The following is a 22,041-nucleotide window of genomic DNA, read 5'->3' as shown; positions in this document are numbered from 1 at the left end:
TTGAAACTTAAGAATCAACATTTAGAATTAGTATTCTTGAATCTTCTACAGCTGAAGTAAATTAAAGTTTTACAAAAAATGTGAACAATAATTAAGGAGCAAATTCCTGCAGATGCTGGAATCTGTACTGAAAACAAAAAAATGCTGGAGATCACAGGGGGTCGGGCAGCATCCATGGAGAGAGAGAACAAGCTAATGCTTCGAGTCTAGATGACTCCTCATCAGAGCTCTGCAGACTGGCCAGAGCCTTATACAGCCTCAGAAGCACAGCTTTGCTCTTGTATTTTAGTCCTCTTGACATAAATGCCGACATTGCTTTTGTATTCCTAATTGCCAACTGAACTTCCATGTTAACCTTAAAGAAATCCTGAACTTGGATTCCTAAGTCTTTGTGCTATAGATTTCTGAAGCCTGATACCTTTTTAAAAAGTAGTCTATGTCTCTATTCTTCCTATCAAAGTGTGTAACCTCACACGCTTTGCCCACTCCCCTAGCTGTCCAATCTTTCTGCAGCCTCCTCATTTCCTCAACACTACCTGTCCTTTCCCCTATCTTTGTTTCATCTTGCAACAGTATTAGATAGGAAAAACATGAAGCACTTTAAATTCCCTTTTTAGGATACATCAAAAGCCATTTCACTACTCCTCAGTGAACAAGGAATATATTAGAATGATATTTGAATGCTTCAGCCAAGTCAAAGTTTAGGTAATTTCTCATTACTTTAACAACACCATTTGCTAATGTGTTATTTTTTAAACTATCTTGGAGTACTCTTGTAAGACCCTAAGCAGAAGCAGGCCATTCAGCCCATCAAGTCTGCTCCATCATTCAACGAAAACATGGCTGATCTGATAATCCTCAACTGCCTTGAAATCATATTTGTGGTCCATTTTATTGGTTCTTTAATGAATTAATCACCGCATGTTTTATATCAATTGTTTCATTATTTTAAAAGCTTGGACTGCATTCAATTTGTAAGCTGGGTGACTAAAATAACTGCATAATTGACAGTCTTCTTAATTGGCATTGTGCAATAAAATCAAGACGTTTTGTTCTGATGCCAATTGTAATGGGTGTGGTTCAGATTACACCAGTATCTGATCCAGTTGCTTGGATCCTGGTCTACTGATATTTTAGCAACAAAACAAATGCTGTTGCATACTCTTACTCTTTCATTTTATTAAGTGGAAAATTGACCTTAGATTTTTTTATAATCCAAACAAGATGAGACTTGTACATAATGATGCCAATGTTTCACCATACAAACTTCTGAAAGCTCATTCAACTCAGATGCAGCAACAATTTTCTGTTGCTTAGAATGCACAAATAATTATTTAAACAGGAAAGAAGCTCTCTGGGCGAGTTCTACAGTTGGCAAATGGTGACCCAGCTCCTTTGTGATCCAACAGAGTTTTTTCAGGTTTATTTTTGCATACTTTCATTTAAAAGATGTTAGTGTATTGCATTTTAAGTCATAGCACATTAGCCAGAGATCCTCTCGTTTCTTCCCCCTCAGAGAAATGGGATCTACTTTGATTATATTTCACATCTGGTAGAGACTGAAATTAATAATAATGCTGGCTGGGTTTCCTGCTCATAGGCTGAACTTCCCCAGTCCCACAGTGGGTCAGGGCAGGGGGAAAGTTTCAGGGTGAGCTTGGAATGAACACCTGAATTTCTTCCCAGTGGCAGACAGGCACTCCACACCTGACCCCAGTTGATGGTCAAGCCCAGCAGGCACCTGGAGGCAGGTCTCCGGTGCCTGGAGTGTTACACTGGTGAGGCCTCCTATTACCAATGTCACTCATCAGAGCCACAAACATCAATAGGTTACAGCTACTGTTGCCAGCTATCCTGTCAAAGGGTTTCCCTTTCATGTGTTTGGCCTGACAGGCTGGGGGCCAAGTTCTTTTTTAAATTGAAGTCTAATCCCTTCACATGCGGTCAGATGACTGGAACCTGGTGTTCTCCCTCTCAGAGTGGCAACGTTATCTCTGGTGGTGGGGCTGTCATCATATCAGAGCTGCAGGTCTCTTATTGGGCCTGGAGCCTCAAGGAGCTACCCTCTCCTTTCATTGAACGGTAGCTACATAGGTGGACATTTTACTGGCTGCCTCTTAGGAAATTTCTCAGAGGTGCTCTAGCAGTCAAAACAGGGGCTAGACCCATAAATTGACACATTCTTGACTGATTTAGGTGGATTGGCCATGTTAAATTATCCCTAGTGTGTGGAGATGCATAGGTTAGGTGGATTAGCCATGGGAAACGTAGGTTACAGAGATAGGGTATTGGGGTGTGTCTGGGTGGGATGCTGTTCGGTGTGGACTTGATAGGCCGAATGGCCTGCTTCTACAATGTAGGGATCCTCAGATTCTATGAGCTCCCTTAGAAGATTCAACATAAATTATAGTATAAAATAAGTGAAGGGAGACTATCATTCTGCGAATTTCACTTGTTAATGTCACCTCCAAAAATCTGTCCCATTTTATCATTATGCTGTCATCAGGAGATTTCTCACTTTCAGAGATCATTGGTAGTTACAGACGAAATTTTGCCAGATTAGCCAGCACAGAACATAGCAACATTTGTTGTAGTTGCTTGGCCAACCATCGAACTTTTGCCACATTCTCTCTCTTGTACTGTAATTAACCAAATACACTGTGATCAGCCCTCACTGAGAAAAAAGCTTGTTTTAAAGCATTGACTAAAACCAACATCTTTCATTGTCCTCAGCAACAAAGCTCAAATCTCAATAAGATGATGTCCACTTCCATCAGTGAACTGATTTGAAAAATACCATGAATTTGTAACAATTATGTCTGACAATATTTTTTATTCCAATATTAGATATTTAATTATAAAAGAATGACAGTAATATGCATCCTACAACATCATGTGAATGATCACTTCTCTTTCTTCTGTGCTTTCTTTCATTTGCCAGCATAATGTTTCATAATGTCAACCAGATTTTTCATGGAATCCAGTCAAAAAGCAGTAACATTTTTGCGGCACCCCCATACACCATGAATTAATGTGCTGTGGTCAACAGTATGACATGACACATCTTTCAGTGGGAAGTGAAAGGAATTCTGCAGCACAAATTCATTCCACAATTGCTGTATCTTTTAAGTGCTAGTTTATGGAATCAATATGAGGTTGATTTTTGCAATATGCTGCAATGTATCCATTGTTTGGTTAGCAGATTTGCATTCAGTTAACTAAGTATCTGGCCTTTGTTAAAAAAAAATGGATTGCATTTTGCATAACAAAATGGATTGGAGAGACTGAATAGGATTTCATTAAATTTTAGGTCTCTTTCTAAGATCAAGCATCACGTCAAAAGAACTCAATTTTATCCCCATGCACTCCTGAGTGAATGATGCAGATTTGTTAATGTCTGTACAAACTTAATGTCTGTAATACATACAAGAAAATTTTGACTGCAGTCAAAATAAAACTCAAGAAAAATGTGAAAGAGGGCAGATGAGTCACTATCAGCCTTTAACACCATTGCATAGTGTCAGAATTGGCCCTATTTCAGTTTGCATTCATAAATTTACCCTCTGAGTGAAAACAAAAAACTTAGCATAGTAACCTTGTAAACAAGTTTTTCAGCTCATATTCAGAAATTTTATGTTGGTTATTATTTAAATATTACAGCTGTTTCTGCCAAGCTAATGCATATACACTATATAATTTCCTTAACTTCCTCCTTAAACTTCTATTTGCATTAAACCTACCTAAATCAACCCACCATCACTATCATTAGACCTAACATTATCCACATTTCCTTTTAGTGTTAAGGTTATTTGAGCTAAACTCAGACAAAGACTAGAGTTTTTCCTGCAATTAGTCTGCAAATACTTTCTGTACATTTCATCGGCTTCTTATCAGGTTGTTACTGATTCCATAAACATCTTCCTGTCTCACAAAGAGGAATACCACTGCAGCAGACAATGTAATCAATTGAAAGTAAATTGAAGAAGTCCAACTTACTTTTTAAAAAACACAAAAATAGAAATTGCTTCGAAAGCTCAGCAGGTCTGGCAGCATCTGTGAAGAAAAATCAGAGTGAACATTTCGGGTCGAGTGACCCTTCCTTAGAACTAGTGGTAGTTACGATAATATTGGCTTATTTGCAGAAGATAGGGTGAGGGGAGGTAGAAAGGAGAAACCGATAGGGGGTGATAGAGCCCAAAGAGAGAGAAAAACAGTTGGATAGACAAAGGAGTGAATGGCGATCCAGCTAGGAGGGTGAATAGTTTTTAATGGAGACTGTTAGTGGCTAACCATGTATTGTGTGTAATTGCAGACTATGTGATAGCAAGACCTGGTGTATGGGGTTGGGGGTAAGGACATGGGGTTTCAATCCTATCAAGTCCAAAATAAACAGAAAAATCTGGAAATACTTAATTAGTGATAGGCAGCATGGCTTTGTACAGGGAAAGTTGTGTCTCTCAAATTTGAGTTTTTTGAGGAAGTAATAAAGATTATTGATGAGGTCAGGGTGGTAGATGTTGGCTATATGGTCTTTGACAAGGTCCCTTATGGCAGGCTGGTATAAAAGATGAAGTCACAGGGAATCTGTGGTGAGCTGGTGAAATAGATACAGAACTGGTTTAGTCAAAGAAGACATAGAGTAGAGATGGTAGGGTGTTTTTCAGATTGGAAATCTGTGCCTAATAGTGTTCCGTGGGAATCAATGTTGGCACCCCTGTTGTTTGTAATATATAAAAACAATTTGGAGGAGAATATAGGTAGTCTGATTAGTATGTTTGCAGATGACACAAAGATTGGAGGAGCTGCAGATAGTGAGGAGGATTGCCAAAGGATTCAGCAGGATATAGATAGGCCGGAGATTTGGGTGGAGAATTGGCAGATGGAGTTTAATCTGAACAAATGCGAGGTGATGCATTTTAGGAGATCTAATGCAGGAGGGAAGTATATTGTAGATGATAGAATCCTTAATAGATTTAACATGCAGATGGATCTAGGTGTTCAGGTCCACAGTTCTCTGAAAGTGGCAACACAGATGGATTAGGGTGGTCAGGAAGACATATAACATGCTTGTTTTCACTGGTGAGGCCATAGAGTATAAAAATTGGCAAGTCATGTTAAATACAGCTTTTGTTAGACCACATTTACAATATTGTATATAGTTCAGGTTGGATCACTACCAGAAGGATGTGGAGGCTTTGGAGAAGATATAGAAAGAATTTACCATGTTGTTGCCTGGTTTGGAGTTATTAGCTATAGGAGAGATTGGACAAAAGAACATTGAAGAATGAGGGTGACCTGATAGAAGCCTACAAAATTATGAAAGGCATGCATAGAATGGATAGTCAGATAATTCCCAGGGTAGAATTGTCAATTGCAGGGGGCATAACTTTAGGGTAAAAGGGGGTAAGTTTAAAGAAGATATGTGAGGTAGGTTTCTTATACAGAGGGTGGTAAGTGCATGGAATGCGCTGCCAGAGGAGGAATCTTGAAGGATTTATGAATAAACAGAGGGATATGGACAGCGTAGAGGCAAAAGAATTTTAGTTTAGAAAGATATTATGTGTCGGTGCAGTCTTGGTGGGCCAAAGGGGCCTGTTCCTGTGCTGCACCAGTCTTTGTTCTTTATTCTACTCAGCAGTTAGGATAGCATCTGTGGAGAAAGAAGGTTCTTTAAAGTTGATTGCCTTTCATTAGTCATTGAGGTGAAATGTTAATTCTGCTTCTGTGCCGCCAGATGTTGCCAGACCTGCTGAATGTTTCCAGCATTTTCTGTTGTTTTTATTTCGGGTTTTCAGTGTTTGCAGCATTTGGCTTCCCAATCAAATCCAGAGTGTGTGTTAGAAAAGGAATTAAAACAGAAACGTGGAATCTATTACAAGTCTGTAATTTCACTTTGTGGACAGTTCTAAATTGTTTGAGTTTCACTCTCATCTTTGAGCTTTCTAAACATTGCTACTTCACTAATCACACACAGGTGCCCATTATTTTCGATATCATTTTTTGCTTGACGGAGAATTCTTTGTTCATTGGCCAACATATATTACCGAATATTCACATCTAAGAGAAAAACCATTAGGCACAGTTTTTTGTAGAGTATTTTATTCTGAATTTCTATCATGTAACATTGCCTGTGTGCAGTTGATGAACTACAGTTTTTTTTGGTAAATTATCTGAATTGTTAGTGAGTAGTATCTCATGGTTGTGCCAATCATGCTCAGTTCCTTTTTGAATTTCTCTCAAGTTACTTGCCCTGCCGTCTCTGGTTAATAAGCATTTATTCTGAAAAGTTGAACACAAATTAAAGTCTTTACCAGACTCACTGATTGATTTTACTCCATCTAAAACCTTACATAGTTTCACCGAATTAACAACATTAACCAATTCCAGTCCAATAAAACTCGAATGCAATGTTCCAATTCTCATGGAGAATGTGATTCATTGAGCTGCCTCATGTGGAAACCCAACTAAAGACTTGATATGTCAACGCGTCTGTCTTAAGGCTTTATTATTCTTCAATTCTATTGATCAAACTATTTTTAACCCTTTAGATTCTAACCTTCCCCATTATATTTGAAAGCTTTCTCGGCATAACAAAAAAAACTTACAGAATCATCTCTGTAACTAGCAGCAATAGAATTAGAATTAGTTTTATTGTCATTTACTCACGTGAGTGCAGTGAAAAGTTTACAAGTTGCCACTTACGGCGCCATCTTAGGTACAAATGTACCTCCGGTACAGATTCTCAAGTACAAGTTATTTAGCTGCTGCAATTTTTCGTCATGTGGGGAAAGATTGAAGGTGATTTAAATTTGGGAAGAAGAGCACATGTTGAGTATGGTGTCAAAGTGCCCTAGCAAAACTGGAGTCAAAGGGAATCAGGGGGAAATCTCCACTGGTTGGAGTCAGTTCCAATCAGATCAAACGTGATCTTAGCACATGGTTGATCAGGCTCAAGGGCTTCCTAACTGATATAGTTTTATATATATTTGTGTGGACTGTAGCAGTTCTGGAGGGTGACTCGCGAAAGCATTTTCCAGGTGAATTAGAGATGGACAATAAACATTGTCAGCAATTCTCACAACGGATGAGCGAATAAGAAAACAGAGGTTAGAACATTACCATGACGTAGAATTCATTCCCGAGTGGATGTGTAAAGCACCAACTCTTTGAGAGTAAAACTATTCAGAGTAAAGTTACCGATGTGAAGAGAAATATCTGAGACAAAGAATAACCAGATTTATCTGCATTAAATATGCACATGGCCCTGCTGGGGAATTAGATTGTTGCATCACTGAAATGCAGTATTTAAAAAAACTACTGATGACTGACAAATTTGTTTCTTGTTTACTAACACTGAAGAGATTCCTCAGAATTTAACTGTAGCTTTCCATGAAGTCAGAAATAGCTTCTCTGCATTCATTTTGCAGGTTTGTCTGTTGTATCTTGCCTGACCTAATGTTTATTTGCGTTCTGCTACTTGCTTGTTCCAGTTTTACACTGTGGTGGAAACTAATTGGAAGATTGGAGAAGCGCGTACAATCCGTATTATCAGAACACAAAACCATACCCAGGCCACAGCATCAGTTTACCTGGACACTGTTTTAAAATAATTGGGAGTTCTGTGTGAGTTTTGTACAGTAACACTGATTCTCTGTTTAATTTCTAGTCTGTCATATTCTCACAGTAATTTCCAATTGATAAATGTATGTGTACTTCCTTTGACGTAGATGTGCAAATAATGTGTAGATCATTATAGGTCTAGAATCTCAAACTTCCTGCTAAATTGCAAGATCATGATGATGATCAGCAATTTGTTTCTCTTTGTAAATTATATTGCCACTTTCATGTCCATTTTCTGTCCGTAGTCTGTTAGCATTTTCTGTAGTATCATTTATTTGCAATTTTAAAGTACATGACAAATACAAAAACTGGAAGAGTTATAGACTGGAGATTTGATCACCCATGAAGATGGGCATAGAATGACATTGAGCAATCAATTCCCTCCCATTGTTTCTGGTGAAGGCAGCATTCAAATGTATTATGCATATTTAAAGGCTTTTAGTTTGCAGCTGGCATAAAGTTGAGTGAGTATATACTTGAAAAAAAGACCATAAAATAGTGAGAGGCTAATACAAGTTAAAACAAGTTTAAAAAGGCACTTCTTAAAGGAAAAGTGTATTGCGGTTGAAGTGGATACTGGAAGTCATCCCACAACTGATTCTGACTTGAAAAAGATGTAAAAAGTATGCAAATAAGGAATACCCTAAGATTTTCTGACTGCACCAAAGCCATGGCAGGGTGGTGAAGAGCATGGGAAATGGCATCCAAGGATCTAAATTTCTGAAGGCTACATGAATGAAAAGCAGTACTGGTCAATGCCAGCAGTCAAGTCCCAAGGACCTGATACAATGCTATCGGGTCTCATACTTTCCATTAATAACTGCACCTCAGCATCACACAGCTGCAAGCCTCACACTCCGATCTGCCAGCTCACACACATTGCCAGCTATTCTGTCATGGCAGACATATCGACCAAATACAATGTCCATACTCACATACTCCTCTGTGGTAGGATGAGAGTGCATAGCCAGAGATAGCAGCACTCAACAGACAGGGATTGGAGATGTTTGCGTTCCCTTATCCTCATGGAGGAGACAGAGCTCACCAAGTGCTCATGACTGAAACTAGTAACAGGACAGAAATGATTGAAGATGATGGTATTGTCAGGCTGAATCCCTCTTCTCGCATCCCACTTACGCCTCATCTCAAACTCTCTTCTGGTTTATAAGCTACATTGTAAGCCTGCATATCTTACTTTCCTCTTATGCTCATCATAAAGTTATGATAATGCCTTTTTCCTTTTCAGACACACAAAAGCTGCCAATTAGCCAGGCCGTGATGGAAAAGTAGGAAGACAGTAATGAAGAAGATATACCCTCCTTATACCTGCAGCTATGCCAACATCAACTGTAGTAAAAAGAATAGCCGAAAAGTAGGATCTAGCATGTAGTGAGACACTGGGCATGAGTGGCCTGCAGTTAGGTCAAGGAACAAGGACAGGGCAGATGTCAGCTCTCAGGAGGTTGCACCCTAGTCTATTGCAAAAGTCTTAGATGGACAGTTTAATGAGTGGGCTACGTTAGAAGACTGATGGATATGTGTAAGGAAATGCCAGTGCTTTGGCATGCTGCCAGAATACCTGCGGTCAACCTCTAAAGAGGGTAAAGGAGATACACCCCAATGTTGCAGACAGCTTTATAAGAACATAAGAACATAAGAACTAGGAGCAGCAGTAGGCCATCTGGCCCTTCGAGCCTGCTCCGCCATTCAATAAGGTCATGGCTGATCCTTTCGTGGACTCAGATCCACTTACTCGCGTTCTCACCGTATCCCTTAATTCCTTTATTGTTCAAAAAAAATCTACCTTCTTTTTAAAAACATTTACTGAAGTAGCGTCAACTACTTCACTGGGCAAGGAATTCCACAGATTAACAACCCTCTGGGTGAAGAAATTCCTTCTCAGAAATTCCTTTATGCAAAACTGAAAGCTCATTGTGGAAGTGGTGGTCATAAACTATTAGCACACTTGCTGATCCAACCATAATCTAGCATTTGATAACTAATGGCTTAGCTTCGTGTTGTATTGGAAGCTCTGACTGCAGTCATGATTGCTGCTATCATAGCTATAGATAATGTTCAAAGGGCCTTTCAGGGTGTCATGACAGATTAGCAATCTGCCCTCCATCTCAGGAGCCTCCATTGTCCCATCACTGCCATTCTGCCAGTGCCCTTGCTCTTAACTATCAACCAGCTAGCTCAGACTGCTGTCCCCTATGCTTAGATAGTGGACCTATAAGCCAGATCTTCTAAGTCCAGCCAGATCCTCCTCCTATGACACCTTTTCTTCCTCCTCCTCATCTTTATCTTGTCATTGTTTCACTGGTGGCAAAGGTTGTGTTCCCACAATTAAAAGATTGTTCAGCTTCTTTTTTTTGATTCATTCATAGGATGAGGGGTGTCACTGGCTCGGCCAGGATTTATTGTCCATCCCTAATTGACCAGAGGGCAGTTAAGAGTCAAACACATTGTTGTGGGTCTGGAGTCACTTGTAGGCCAGACCAGGTAAGGATGGCTGTTTCCTTCCCTAAAGGACATTAATGAGCCAGATGAATTTTTCCAACAATCAACAATAGATTCATGGCTATCATTAGATTCTTAATTCCAGATTTTTAATTGAATTCAAATTCCACTGTCTGCCAAGGTGGGATTTGAACCCAGGTCCCCAGAATATTACCTGGGTCTCTCGATTAGCAGCCCAAATACCAGTCCAATGACAGTCTAATACCACTAGGCAATCACCTCCCCAGCTTACAACAAACCATATTGAACCTTGATACATGCTGTGCCATGTATGCTAAAAAGAGGCAGCAGAAGTAGTGTTTAAAACATTCCAGTGGTCTTACCTATCACATTTTGAGTGGCTCTCATTGTATAAACACTGCCAACATGAGTGTGGTCTGGGTGCTGATGTCAGCCCACAAAAACTCTTGACCGCAGAGGAGATGATGCAATGGATTTGACATTGGCCTAGTAATTCGGAGACCCAGGAAATGCTCTTAGGACCTAGATTCAAAAGTCTAATGAATAAAACCATTGCTGTAAAGCCCATATGGTTCACCAATGTCTTTTGGAGAAGGAATTTTGCTGTAATTTCCTGGTCTGATTTCAGACAAACAGCACTGGGGTGATTCTGAACTGCCCTGGGAAACACCCTATTGAGCTGATCTGATAATCCTCAACTCCACTTTCCTGCCTTTTTCCATAGCCCTTGATTGCCTTGCTGATTAAAAATGTGTCCCTCTCAGCCTTGCATATATTTAATGACCCAACCTCCACAGCCCTCTGTTCTAAAGATTTCCACAGATTTCTACCCTCTGAAAGAAGAAATTCTTTCTCATTTCTTTCTTAACTGGGTGGCCCCTTACTCTGAGATTATGCCCTCTGGACCTAGACTCTCCCACAAGGTGAAACACCTCTTTGCATTCACTGTGTCAAGAATTATATATGTTTCATCTCATTTTTCTAAATTCCTATGAGAACAGATCCAACCCCCTCAACCTGTCCTCAATAAGTAACATACAATGCAAGAGCAGGAGTAGGCTATTTGGTTCTTCAAGCTTGCTTCACCATTCAATATGATCATGGCTGATCGTTTATCTAATTGCCATATGCCTCATATCTCCCCATACCAGTTGATGCCTTTAAAATCTAAAACAACTATCTTTCTCGAATATATTCAGTGACTTAGCCCCCACAGCCTTCAGTGGTAGAGAATTCCATAGGTTCTCTACCATCCAAGAGTAGAAACTTTTTCTCTTCCCAGTCATAAATTGCCCTCCCCATATCCTGAGACTATGTCTCCAGTCCAAAGCCAGGCAAAACATCCTCCTTGCATTTAGTCAATCAGAATTTCACATGTTTCAATCAGATTCCCTCTCACTTCTCTAAACTCTAGTGAATAAAAGTCCAGTTAAACTAATCCCTCTTCATGGGACAGTCCTGCCATCCCCAGAGTCAGCCTAATGAACTTCTGCTACACTTTCTTTATGGCAAGAAAATAATTTCTTGGATAGGGAGACCAGAATTATACGCAAGACTCCAGATGCAGTCTCACCAAGGCCATATATAACTGCAGTAAGACATCCCTACTTCAGAACACAAAACTTATTGCAATTAAGACCAATATACCATTTGCAAACCTAATTACTTGCAGCAGCTGCCATCTAATTGCATTGACCAGTGTACAAGAAGACCCAGATCCTTTTGTATGTCCACACTTCCCAATACATCACTATTTCAATAATACTCTACCTCTTTGTTTTTCACATCAAAGTTTATATTTTCATATTTAGCTACATTATACTGCATCTTCAAAGTGGTTGCCTACTCTCCGATCTTGACTTGAAGTTTCACTATATCCTCCTTACAATTCACAATCCTGCTTGGTTTTGTGCTAACATGGAAATGTTGCATTTTGTTCCCTGATCAAAGTCATGTATATATAATGGGAGTGGCTGGGGCCCAAGCACTGATCCTTACAGCATCTGCCTACCATTGGAAAAAGACCCATTTACTCCCACTCTGTTTCCTATCTGTTAAACAATTTTCAATTCCTACCAATATATGCTCTTTAATTGTGTCCAATAAAGCTTTATGTGGGACCTTCCATACCCAGCATCAACCTCTTGAACCTTCTCTGGACTGCCTCCAATAGGACCAAAACTGTTCACAGTAATCTTTTTGGTGTGGTCTGACTAGTGCCTTTTACAGGTTTAGCATGGATTCCATACTTTTACACTCCATTTCCTTCAAAATAAAAGCTAACATTCTATGACTTTCACAATTACCTGCTAATTTTGGATGCTGGCTCTTTGTGAATGGTACACAGATCCCCCTGTGCTGCAGCTTTCAGTAGTCTGTCTCCATTTAAATAACATTCAACTTCTCTATTCTTCCTGCCAAAGTGTATAACCTGACATTTTCCCCCATTCTGTGCCACGTGCCAAGTTTTTGTCCACACATTTAATCTGTCTATATCACTCTGTCTCCTCTTGGTATAATTCTCACCTGTTGCTTTCACACTCACTCCCCTCACCCAGGTCATTAATGCATATTGTAAACAGGCCACCAACTGAAAAACAGTCTCAAAAAGGAAATAGAACTGGACAGAGAACCTCGTACTGGAAACAGCAAACAGGAAATTCTGATCTGTCGACTCTGCAAAGTCCTCCTTACTAATATCTGGGAGCTAGTGACAAAACTGGGAGAGCTGTCTCACAGAATCGTCAAGCAACAGCCTGACAGAGTTATACTATCGGAATTATAACTAACAGACAATGCCTCCAATACCACCATCGCCTGATATCCTCTCTCACGGACAGGGCAGACCCAGCAGAGGTGGCAGCACAGTGGTATGCAGTTGGGAGGGAGTTGCCCTGGGAGTCCTCAACATTGATCCTGGACCCCATGAAATCGCATGGCATTAGGTCAAACATGGTTCAACTGCTGATTACCAGATACCCACCCACATTGGCCGATAAATCAGTATTCCTCCACACTAAGTACCACTTGAAGAAAGCACCGAGAGTGTCAAGGACTCAGAATGTACTCAGAGTGGAGAATTACAATTTCTACCACCAAGAGTGGCTTAGCAGCTCATCAGTTGACTGAGCTGTCTGTGTCCTAAAGGATGTAGCTATGAGACTGGGTCTGTGGCAGTGCATGAGGGAACCAACAAAAAGTTAAAAACATACTTGACCTCATTCTGACCAATCTGCCTGTTGCAGATGCATCTGTCCATGACAGTATCAAAAAGAATGACCACCACATAGTTCTTGTGGACACTAAGTCTCTTCTTCTCATTAAGAATACCTTCCATCATGTTGTGTTTGACTGCTAAGTAGGATAGATTTTGAACAGATCTAGCCACACAAGAATCAGCATCTGAGAAGTGCTGTGGACCATCTGCAGCAGAATGATACTCAAAAACAATCTGCACCCTCATGGCCCGGAATATCATTAACCTAGGGGGCATGCCCGGTTCAATGAAGAATGCAGGAGGGCAAGGCAGGAGCAGCACAAGTACCTAAAAATGAGGTTTCAACCTAGTGAAGCTACAAGGCAGGACTACTTGCTCATCAAACAACATAAGCACCAAAGATAGACAGAGCTAAGTGATCCCACAACCAGTGGATCAGATCTAAGCTCTGCAGTCCTGCAACATCCAGTCGTGAATGGTGGTAGACAATTGAACAACTCACTGAAGGAGGAGGCTCCACAAATAGCTCCATCCCTAGTGATGAGGGAGCCCAGGACATCAGTGCAAAAGATAAGACTGAAGAAATTGCAACAGTCTTCAGCCAGAGTGCTGAAGTGGATGTTCTATATTAACCTCCTCCAGTAGTCCCCAACATCACAGTTCAGTCTTCAGCCAGTTGGATGTACTCCATGTGAGAAATGGCTGAAGATGCTGTATACTGCAAAGGTTGTGGGCCCTGACAACATTCTGGATGTAGTATCAAGACTTGTGCTCCATAATTTGCTGCACTCCTAACCAAGTTATTCAGGTACAGTGACAACACTGGCATCTACCCAACTATGTAAATAGCTGGGAAATAACTATGGAAATAGCTGGGGCCTTAACTGATATCTTTGCAGCATCCTTGAGCACGGGTGAGGTCCTGGAGGACTGGAGAATTGCTAATGTTGTCCCCTTGTTTAAGAAGGGTAGCAAGGATAATCGAGGTAATTATAGACCGGTGAGCCTGATATCAGTGATGGGGAAGCTGCTGGAGAAGATACTGAAGGATAGGATCTATTTACATTTGGAAGAAAATGGGCTTATTAGTGATAGGCAGCATGGTTTTGTGCAGGGAAGGTCATGTCTTACCAACTTGATAGAATTCTTTGAGGAAGTGACAAAGTTGATAGATGAGGGAAGGGCTGTAGATGTCATATACATGAACTTCAGTAAGGCATTTGATAAGGTGCCCCACGGCAGGCTGATGGAGAAAGTGAAGTCGCAATGGGTCCAGGGTGTACTAGCTAGATGTATAGAGAACTGGCTGGGCAACAGGAGACAGAGAGTTGTACTGGAAAGGAGTTTCTCAAAATGGAGAACTGTGACCAGTGGTGTTCCACAGGGATCTGTGTTGGGACCGCTGTTGTTTGTGATATATATAAATGATCTGGAGGAAGGTATAGATGGTCTGATTAGCAAGTTTGCAGATGACACTAAGATTGGTGGAGTAGCAGATAGTGAAGGGGACTTTCGGAAAATACAGCAAAATATAGATAGATTGGGCAGAGAAATGGCAGTTGGAGTTCAATCCAGGCAAATGCGAGGTGATGCATTTTGGAAGATCCAATTCAAGAGTGAACTATACGGTAAAAGGAATAGCCCTGGGAAAAATTGATGCACAGAGAGAGCTGTGTGTTCAGGTCCATTGTATACTGAAGGTGGCAACGCAGGTCGATAGAGTGGTCAAGAAAGATACAGCATGCTTTCATTCATCGGACGGGATATTGAATACAAGAGTTGGCAGGTCATGTTACAGTTGTATAGGACTTTGGTTCGACCACATTTGGAATACTGCACACAGTTCTGGTCACCACATTACCAAAAGGATGTGGATGCTTTGGAGAGGGTGCAGAGGAAGTTCACCAGGATGTTGCCTGGTGTGGAGGGTGCTAGCTATGAAGAGAGGTTGAGTAGATTAGGATTATTTACATTAGAAAGACGGAGGTTGAGGGGGGACCTTATTGAGGTCTACAAAATCATGAGAGGTATAGACAGGGTGGATAGCAAGAAGCTTTTTCCCAGAGTGGGGGACTCAGTTACTAGGGGTCATGATTTCAAGGTGAGAGGGGGAAAGTTTAAGGGAGATATGTGTGGAAAGTTCTTTACGCAGAGGGTGGTGGGTGCCTGGAACGTGTTGCCAGCGGAGGTGGTAGAGGCGGGCACGATAGCGTCATTTAAGATGTATCTAGACAGATACATGAATGGGCAGGGAGCAGAGGGATACAGATCCTTGGAAAATAGGTGACAGGTTTAGATCGAAGATTTTGATCGGGGCAGGCTTGGGAGGACTGAAGGGCCTGTTCCTGTGCTGTAATTTTCTTTGTTCTTTCTTCTTATGTGGAAAATTACCCATATGTCACGTGCACAAAAAGCCAGAAAAATTTGACCCCACCAATTACCACACCATCCATTTACGCTCAATCATCAGTAAAGTGATAGAAGGTATCATCAACAGCACTATCAAGCAGCATCTACTTGCTGACACCAAGCTTGTGTTCTGCCAGGATAGATCAGCTTCTGACCTCAGTACATTCTCACTGAATTGATATCATTGACTTAGATACTTTTCATGAGCAGGTAAAAATTTTGCAGAGGGGCATAATGTGGTGAAATCTGGATTGTCCAATTTGGTAGAAATAGTAAAAAAGCAGTATACCATAGAGATTGCAGAATTCTTAAGTATTGTGTAATCTGGGTGACCTGGTACAGGAATCACTTAAAATTAATATATAGGTACAGCAAGTATCAGGAAGATAAATGGAATATTGGTATTTATTAGAAAGGGAATGGAAAATACATTAAGGATGTTTTCACGAAACTGTACAGGATCTTGATGAGTGCACATCTGGAATTCTTTGTACATTTTTGGCTTTTTTATTTGAAACAGTTCAGGGAAGGTTCACTAGATTTATTCCTGGGATGAAGGGGTTATTTTATGAAGAAAAGTTGAACAGGTTGGGCGTGTATCTTTTGCAGATTAGAAGAATGAGAGGTGATCTTATTGAAACTTGTTTGATCCTGAGGGGATGTGAAAGGGTAGGTGATAGGCAGATGTTTCCTCTTGTGGGGGAGACTACATTGAGGACACACAGCTTAAGAATAAGGGATCTCCTTTCCAAATGGAGATGAGGAGAATTATTTTCTTTCAGAGTGTTGTTAAGCTGTAGGATTGTCTTACCGAGGAAGCAGTAGAGGCTAGATAATTGAATTTATTCAAAGCTGAGTTTGAGAGATTTTTGATAGGCAAGGGAACCAAAAGTTACGGGGAGCAGACATGAAAATGGAGGTGAGACCATAACCGGATTGGGCATGATCTTTCTGAATGGTGAAGTAAGTACAAAGGCCCAAAAGACCTATTCTAGCTCCTCAACCCAATATTAAGATTAGGTTGAGAGTTCCTATTTCTGAATACTAAGTATGTGTTTGTCTTCAGTTTATAATCCAGGTGATACATCACAACACTGTGGATAGTTAGTTATATTTGAAGATTGTACTTCATGACAACTTTAATTTACGATAATAATTTACATAAAGGACTATGTTGATATGTGCCATTCAGTATTACTCTCTAACTATATTTAACCTTTCTCTTTGTCTATAGAACATGTATCCACTGCATTGTGCAATGAGGTTACTGGATGTCAGTTAAAAGAGCAACTAATGTACAATCACGAGACAGTCCACAGCCCCGCATAGGAGCGCTCGAACTAAATCTCAGCTTCTGCCAGAGGACTTTCTGATTTACCTTAACATTAGCCATTCTGATCTCCCCAAGACAATGGGCTGAGGCCATTCATCTGTTTAAGAATTAACCAATTCAGCTGTCATATCTTCATGAAAACAGTGAATAAGCTTTTTGATTGTGTTCATTTCTATCAAATTAAAACCATAGAACACGTGCTTTAGAGGCTGCTCCAGTCTGTCTGCTGTACTATCCTGAAATCACTGATCAATTGATAAACTAGTTTACTCATCTGTTTTGCACTTTCTAGGTACAGTGTATTTATTCCTGCAGGTTACCCATAATATTGCACTTTCTCAATGTCCCTTGATTGAAACTCACTTGTGTTTAATATTCAGACTACTTCAGGGAACAAAGTGAGTGAACAGAACAATCCAAATAAGATATATTGCAGATAGTTGGGAAGAGTACAGAACAACGATATTGAGAGATTAGTGGACTTCAGGTTGTGACAGTAACTGAAAAGACTGATATCTCAATTCAACTTCATCAGATATTGTGAATTGGATTGGTATTCAGAATACATTGGTTAAGTTTTCACCTTGACTAAATGGATTATTCATCTATTGTAAAATCTATTGGATTTCCATTCCATTTATTTGAAGGGAATGGAAATTGATTTAGTTTTAAATTGAGTGGGTAATCCTCATCAACAGAGTACCCATATCCACATGGAGACCAGTATTTACCCCATTGTCAATATAAAAACACTGGATGGCTTTTTATAAGATTCATTGTTATGTTTAATTGAGCTGTGTATTTCAGTAACTGCACAATGGCTTGTTATGCTCATTCTGACAAGGTGCAAAGTGCATTTTATTGATGACCTCATATGATACAATACTTTTTAAAAAATACATTCAAGGGTTGAGGGCCTCGCTGGTTAGGCCAGCATTTGTTGCCCAGAGGAGAGTTAAGAGTCAACCACATAGCTGTGGGTCTGGAGCTACATTTAGGCCAGACCAGGTAATGATGGCAGTTTCCTTCCTTAAAGGACAGTAGTGATCTAGATGCATTTTACCTGACAATTGGCAATGGTCTCATGGTCATCATTAGACTCTTAATTCCAGATTTTGATTGAATTAAAATTTCATCAGCAACCATGGTGGGATTCAAACCCAGGTCCCCAGACTAGTACTTGGGTCTCTGAATGAATAGTCTAGCAATAATACCACTAGTCCATTATCTGCCCCTAATTCCTGATGCACTTTTTCACTTCAGACGACAGTTTGATATCTAAAATTGTGGACAGCCAGTTCTACTGAATTAAACTGCCAATTCCATCACTATTTGGTCAAGGTTAGAGCTCTTGTGTGAATGTGTGTTTGAGTACAAGCAAAGAGCTTCACCTGCTGGGTGTATAAATCCAAGTTAAGTTCTTTTTTACTATTAATTATTAATTTTTAAGTGTAAGATGATACTCAGGCCCCTGAGAGATTCTTAGGTAAACACACCCTAGGGACCTGATCAATAGGCCACGAAGATCATTCCTGGTCTTCTATATTTCTATTTACCTGCTGCATTAGGGCATATAGTTTCCTTTTCAGTTTTATGTGTAGCCCATGAGAAATATTCATGATTTTGTTAGATTGAGGAAAACTTTTTTTCTACACAGATGCAAGTCCAATATTCAATCTATGTTGAGTCAGCTGATTGCAGCCAAGTTACAATTGGCCGTAGATAGGAAGAAGAAAGATTTGCTGGGATCCCAATAGTTGACTGGACTCCAGCCTCAATCTCTATTCAGTGGCCACCACTCTGAAGTGTTCATTATGGACCTTGACTGTGTTCAGCCCTGACGTACCACACCATCAGATAGTGTGCTACATTTTCTACTTGGGCATTGGCATGAGGTTGCTTGGGTGCAGTAGTATAAGGTTCCTGGCAGCTGTGGAAGCATAGCTGCAGCAAAAGCCAAGGTCTTCAGCAGAACAGGAGTGAAACTTGAGAGGAATGTTCCCAGACAGTCTAAATATACAATATAGTTGACTATTAAAATTTGATGGTAGGAAACCTAACACCAAAATTATTCAAACATCAATGTTTTCGCATGAATGATATCTCCAATTTGCTGCAAGGTTAACTCGGCCTATCACAATCTATACAAAAAGGGATTTTGAAATCATCTCCTTATAGCGAGAAGCCTGAAACGCTGAAGTGGGAGTATAATTTGAGACCTGGACACACTGAGCTTTCATTGTTTTGTCCTCCTGTCAAAAGTACTGCTCTGGAGAGTGTGAGCTGGGGGTGGGGGAGGCAGAATGGCGAAGCTTTTTTTTTACCTTCTACCTTCCACCACAAGAAAAGTAAATAAGTACATTATACAGTATACCTTCCGTCCTGCCTCAGCTCAACCTACAGAACATCAATTTGTCTCCAACAACTAGCATTGCTAAGGGCTTCAGAATGACTCATAAATATTGCATTATTTTAAAAGGCCAGTTTCAGCAATACTATCAATCACATAGCAATCAATTATGTCACTGAAACTGGCAGCAACAGGGAAATGAACATCTTGATTTTTTTTTTACTTTTGTTCCTGTTACATTGAAAGCCCACCTGCATTGCACCAATTGTCTTTGTTTCTTCCGAGCTAGGAATGCCATTGGCGCCACGAAGGATCTGTTTCTTACCCAAAATATTTAAATGCCTTTTGATCCTGGGAAGTGGGTGAATGGGGGAAGAGGGGTTGGTCTTAGGAACATTGCATTCCAGAAAGCCAGTTTGTAAAGGATAAAATAGAAGCTAATTTTTACACTTTTGTAAATATCTATTTACTGAGTTACACATTAGAAGCCTACACATTCCTGTTCCAGCAATCATAGTTTCATTAGGTGCTTACTTACAGAGGTACAAGTTAATGCCCATCAACTGTATATGATTAAATACAATTAGTATACATTTAACAAGGGGCAGATACAGTGGGCAGAGGTCCTTTGTTGCCATATTTTCACTGCCACAGAGAAATTCAGCTTCACATTCGATTTTTGAATTATGCACATAGTAGATTTATAGGAACGTCTTCATTGAAAAGAAAGTTAATTTAAGCTAATTCTAATAGCACTGGCAGTAGCCCATTACATTTGATAGCTTAATTCAGAACCAGTTTATGTGTCCTGTCGCCTGCTTATTATAATACTTTTTTTTATTCCAACCATCAGATAGATTTTCAGTTTCCCTCCTGGGCACAATAATTACTTTGCTGATTAACAATGCTAGTTTTATATATGAACAGCAAAGTTGAAAATTTCCCGCAATAATTAATTGCTGCAGCGACCCTCACTCAATGTCTATTAAGTTGAGTTGACCGAAACAAAAAATGAATTCTTTACGGGCATTTTAGATTTTCTTTTGATTTCAGCAAGTTAGAGGAATGCAATTGATTGTTTAAATTTAGAAATATTTCTGCCAAAATAGAAAAGGATGAAATAAGATAGACTGCACAGCTCCTAAACTTTGAAAATAGTAGCCTACTTAGTCCGTGGTTTACTGTATTAACTTAATTTACTGAAATGCCTCATCAGCCTATTCACACCTTTCATAAAATAGTCAGCGATGTATTTCTGACATATATGTAACCGGTAGCCAAGGTTCTTTACTGGGTGCGCAAGTTTGGAAAGTTAACAAATAATCTATTATGTAAAGATTTCAAGTAGAATGCTCTGCCCATCTTAATTCTTTCTGTGCTACCTTATTGCTTTGTTCTTTTCAATGTTTCAGGAGAATTCATTAAAGGATATTGTTTGAAGCATTCTTTGTGCAAACTAGAGGGACTGAACCTTTTGTCTTTAAATAGTCTGCAACCTTCTTTGTGGTCCCAAAATTTTCAGTGTTATTATTCTATTTCCTAGCTGAAAAAGTACACAAACAAGTGAATTCTTAGACGAAAAAAAAATCCACTCATTTTAACTTTAACCAAGCAGGTGTAACAATATTGGAGTTGTCATAAATCATTGCATCTCTGTCACTTCACCTACAACAGAACCAGTATAATGTGAAGCAAATTCCGGTGGCATTGAGCTTTGGAAGCCATAGATTCCAAGCTATGTGTTCCTTCAAATCATGCTATATTTCCCATGTTGTCTCAAATTACTTTTATGCTTTAAAATATTATTGCAAGGAAAACAATTGATTTTCACAGAAATCTGTCAGTACCACAGTTCAGAGGCAATGTATGAGCGGCTCGTCAGAAAAATTTCATTTGCCCCTATCTTTATCTGAAGGAATATAACTCCTTAGGAACTTGACGTGTCGTCCTGAGATATTCAGTATCACATATGTTCTGGGCAAGTTCATCATGGGTTGGATGCTGAGTAAAGCACCTGAAAATGTCTTAATAATAACTTTGGCATCAGCTCGGCTTTATTACAGCAGTGTGAAGTTTTTACATTTTCTCCAGCAGCCATAAGTCTTCTTAAAATGATTGGCAATTTGGTGCCATTCTCTGCTGCAGGCTATGCCAACAACTAAATGGTTTCAGCGTCCAATTTCAGAAAGACCTTTATTCCATCTTACAGACAAAGTAAGAAATCATCTATCTAAACTACTGCAGCAATCGTAAATTTTCAGAGTGTGAACAATGGAGATTTAAGAAAACAATATTTATTATTCAAATGTTGTCCAACTTACAGAGCTGACAAATTTCCTGACCCATGCACTTCATTTTTATATTCCAGACAGAGTGGATTGACTAAGTACGAACAAATTGAGTGATCTTTGTTGGAATTCATTTTAAAACTGCAGTGACTATATATGTGTTGTCTTCCAAATATTTCAGTAAAGAAGCTGTGACAGTCTTTCTGAGGTTCTGTGCTATAACTGATGTCACTATGCATATGTAACACAGTCATATAACCGGGCATCTTCCAAGCATAATATTTAGCCACTAGATGCCTTCCAAGTACTAAGACTGGCATGAAATGGAAGACATTAAACTCTG

At 39.7% G+C, this 22,041-nt stretch overlaps 1 protein-coding gene across 1 annotated transcript in view; it reads left to right on the top strand.

Moving 5' to 3' along the window:
• Nucleotides 1-17,064, top strand: part of egf (epidermal growth factor) — a gene marked incomplete at its 5' end in the record, with an annotated part of 80,526 nt that extends 63,462 nt beyond the window's left edge. Inside the window, 2 exons of the mRNA XM_048605287.1 lie at nt 7,491-7,623; nt 16,962-17,064. Of these exons, the coding sequence (XP_048461244.1) occupies nt 7,491-7,610 (120 nt within the window). The remainder of the gene's footprint in view (nt 1-7,490; nt 7,624-16,961) is intronic.
• Between the last annotated feature and the right edge of the window lie 4,977 nt (nt 17,065-22,041).

Source organism: Rhincodon typus, chromosome 1 (genome assembly GCF_021869965.1).
Source record: "Rhincodon typus isolate 14 chromosome 1, sRhiTyp1.1, whole genome shotgun sequence".
Classification (NCBI taxonomy): domain Eukaryota; kingdom Metazoa; phylum Chordata; class Chondrichthyes; order Orectolobiformes; family Rhincodontidae; genus Rhincodon; species Rhincodon typus.
The sequence above is the reverse complement of the archived record's forward strand: the minus strand, read 5'-3'. Positions and strand labels throughout refer to the sequence as shown.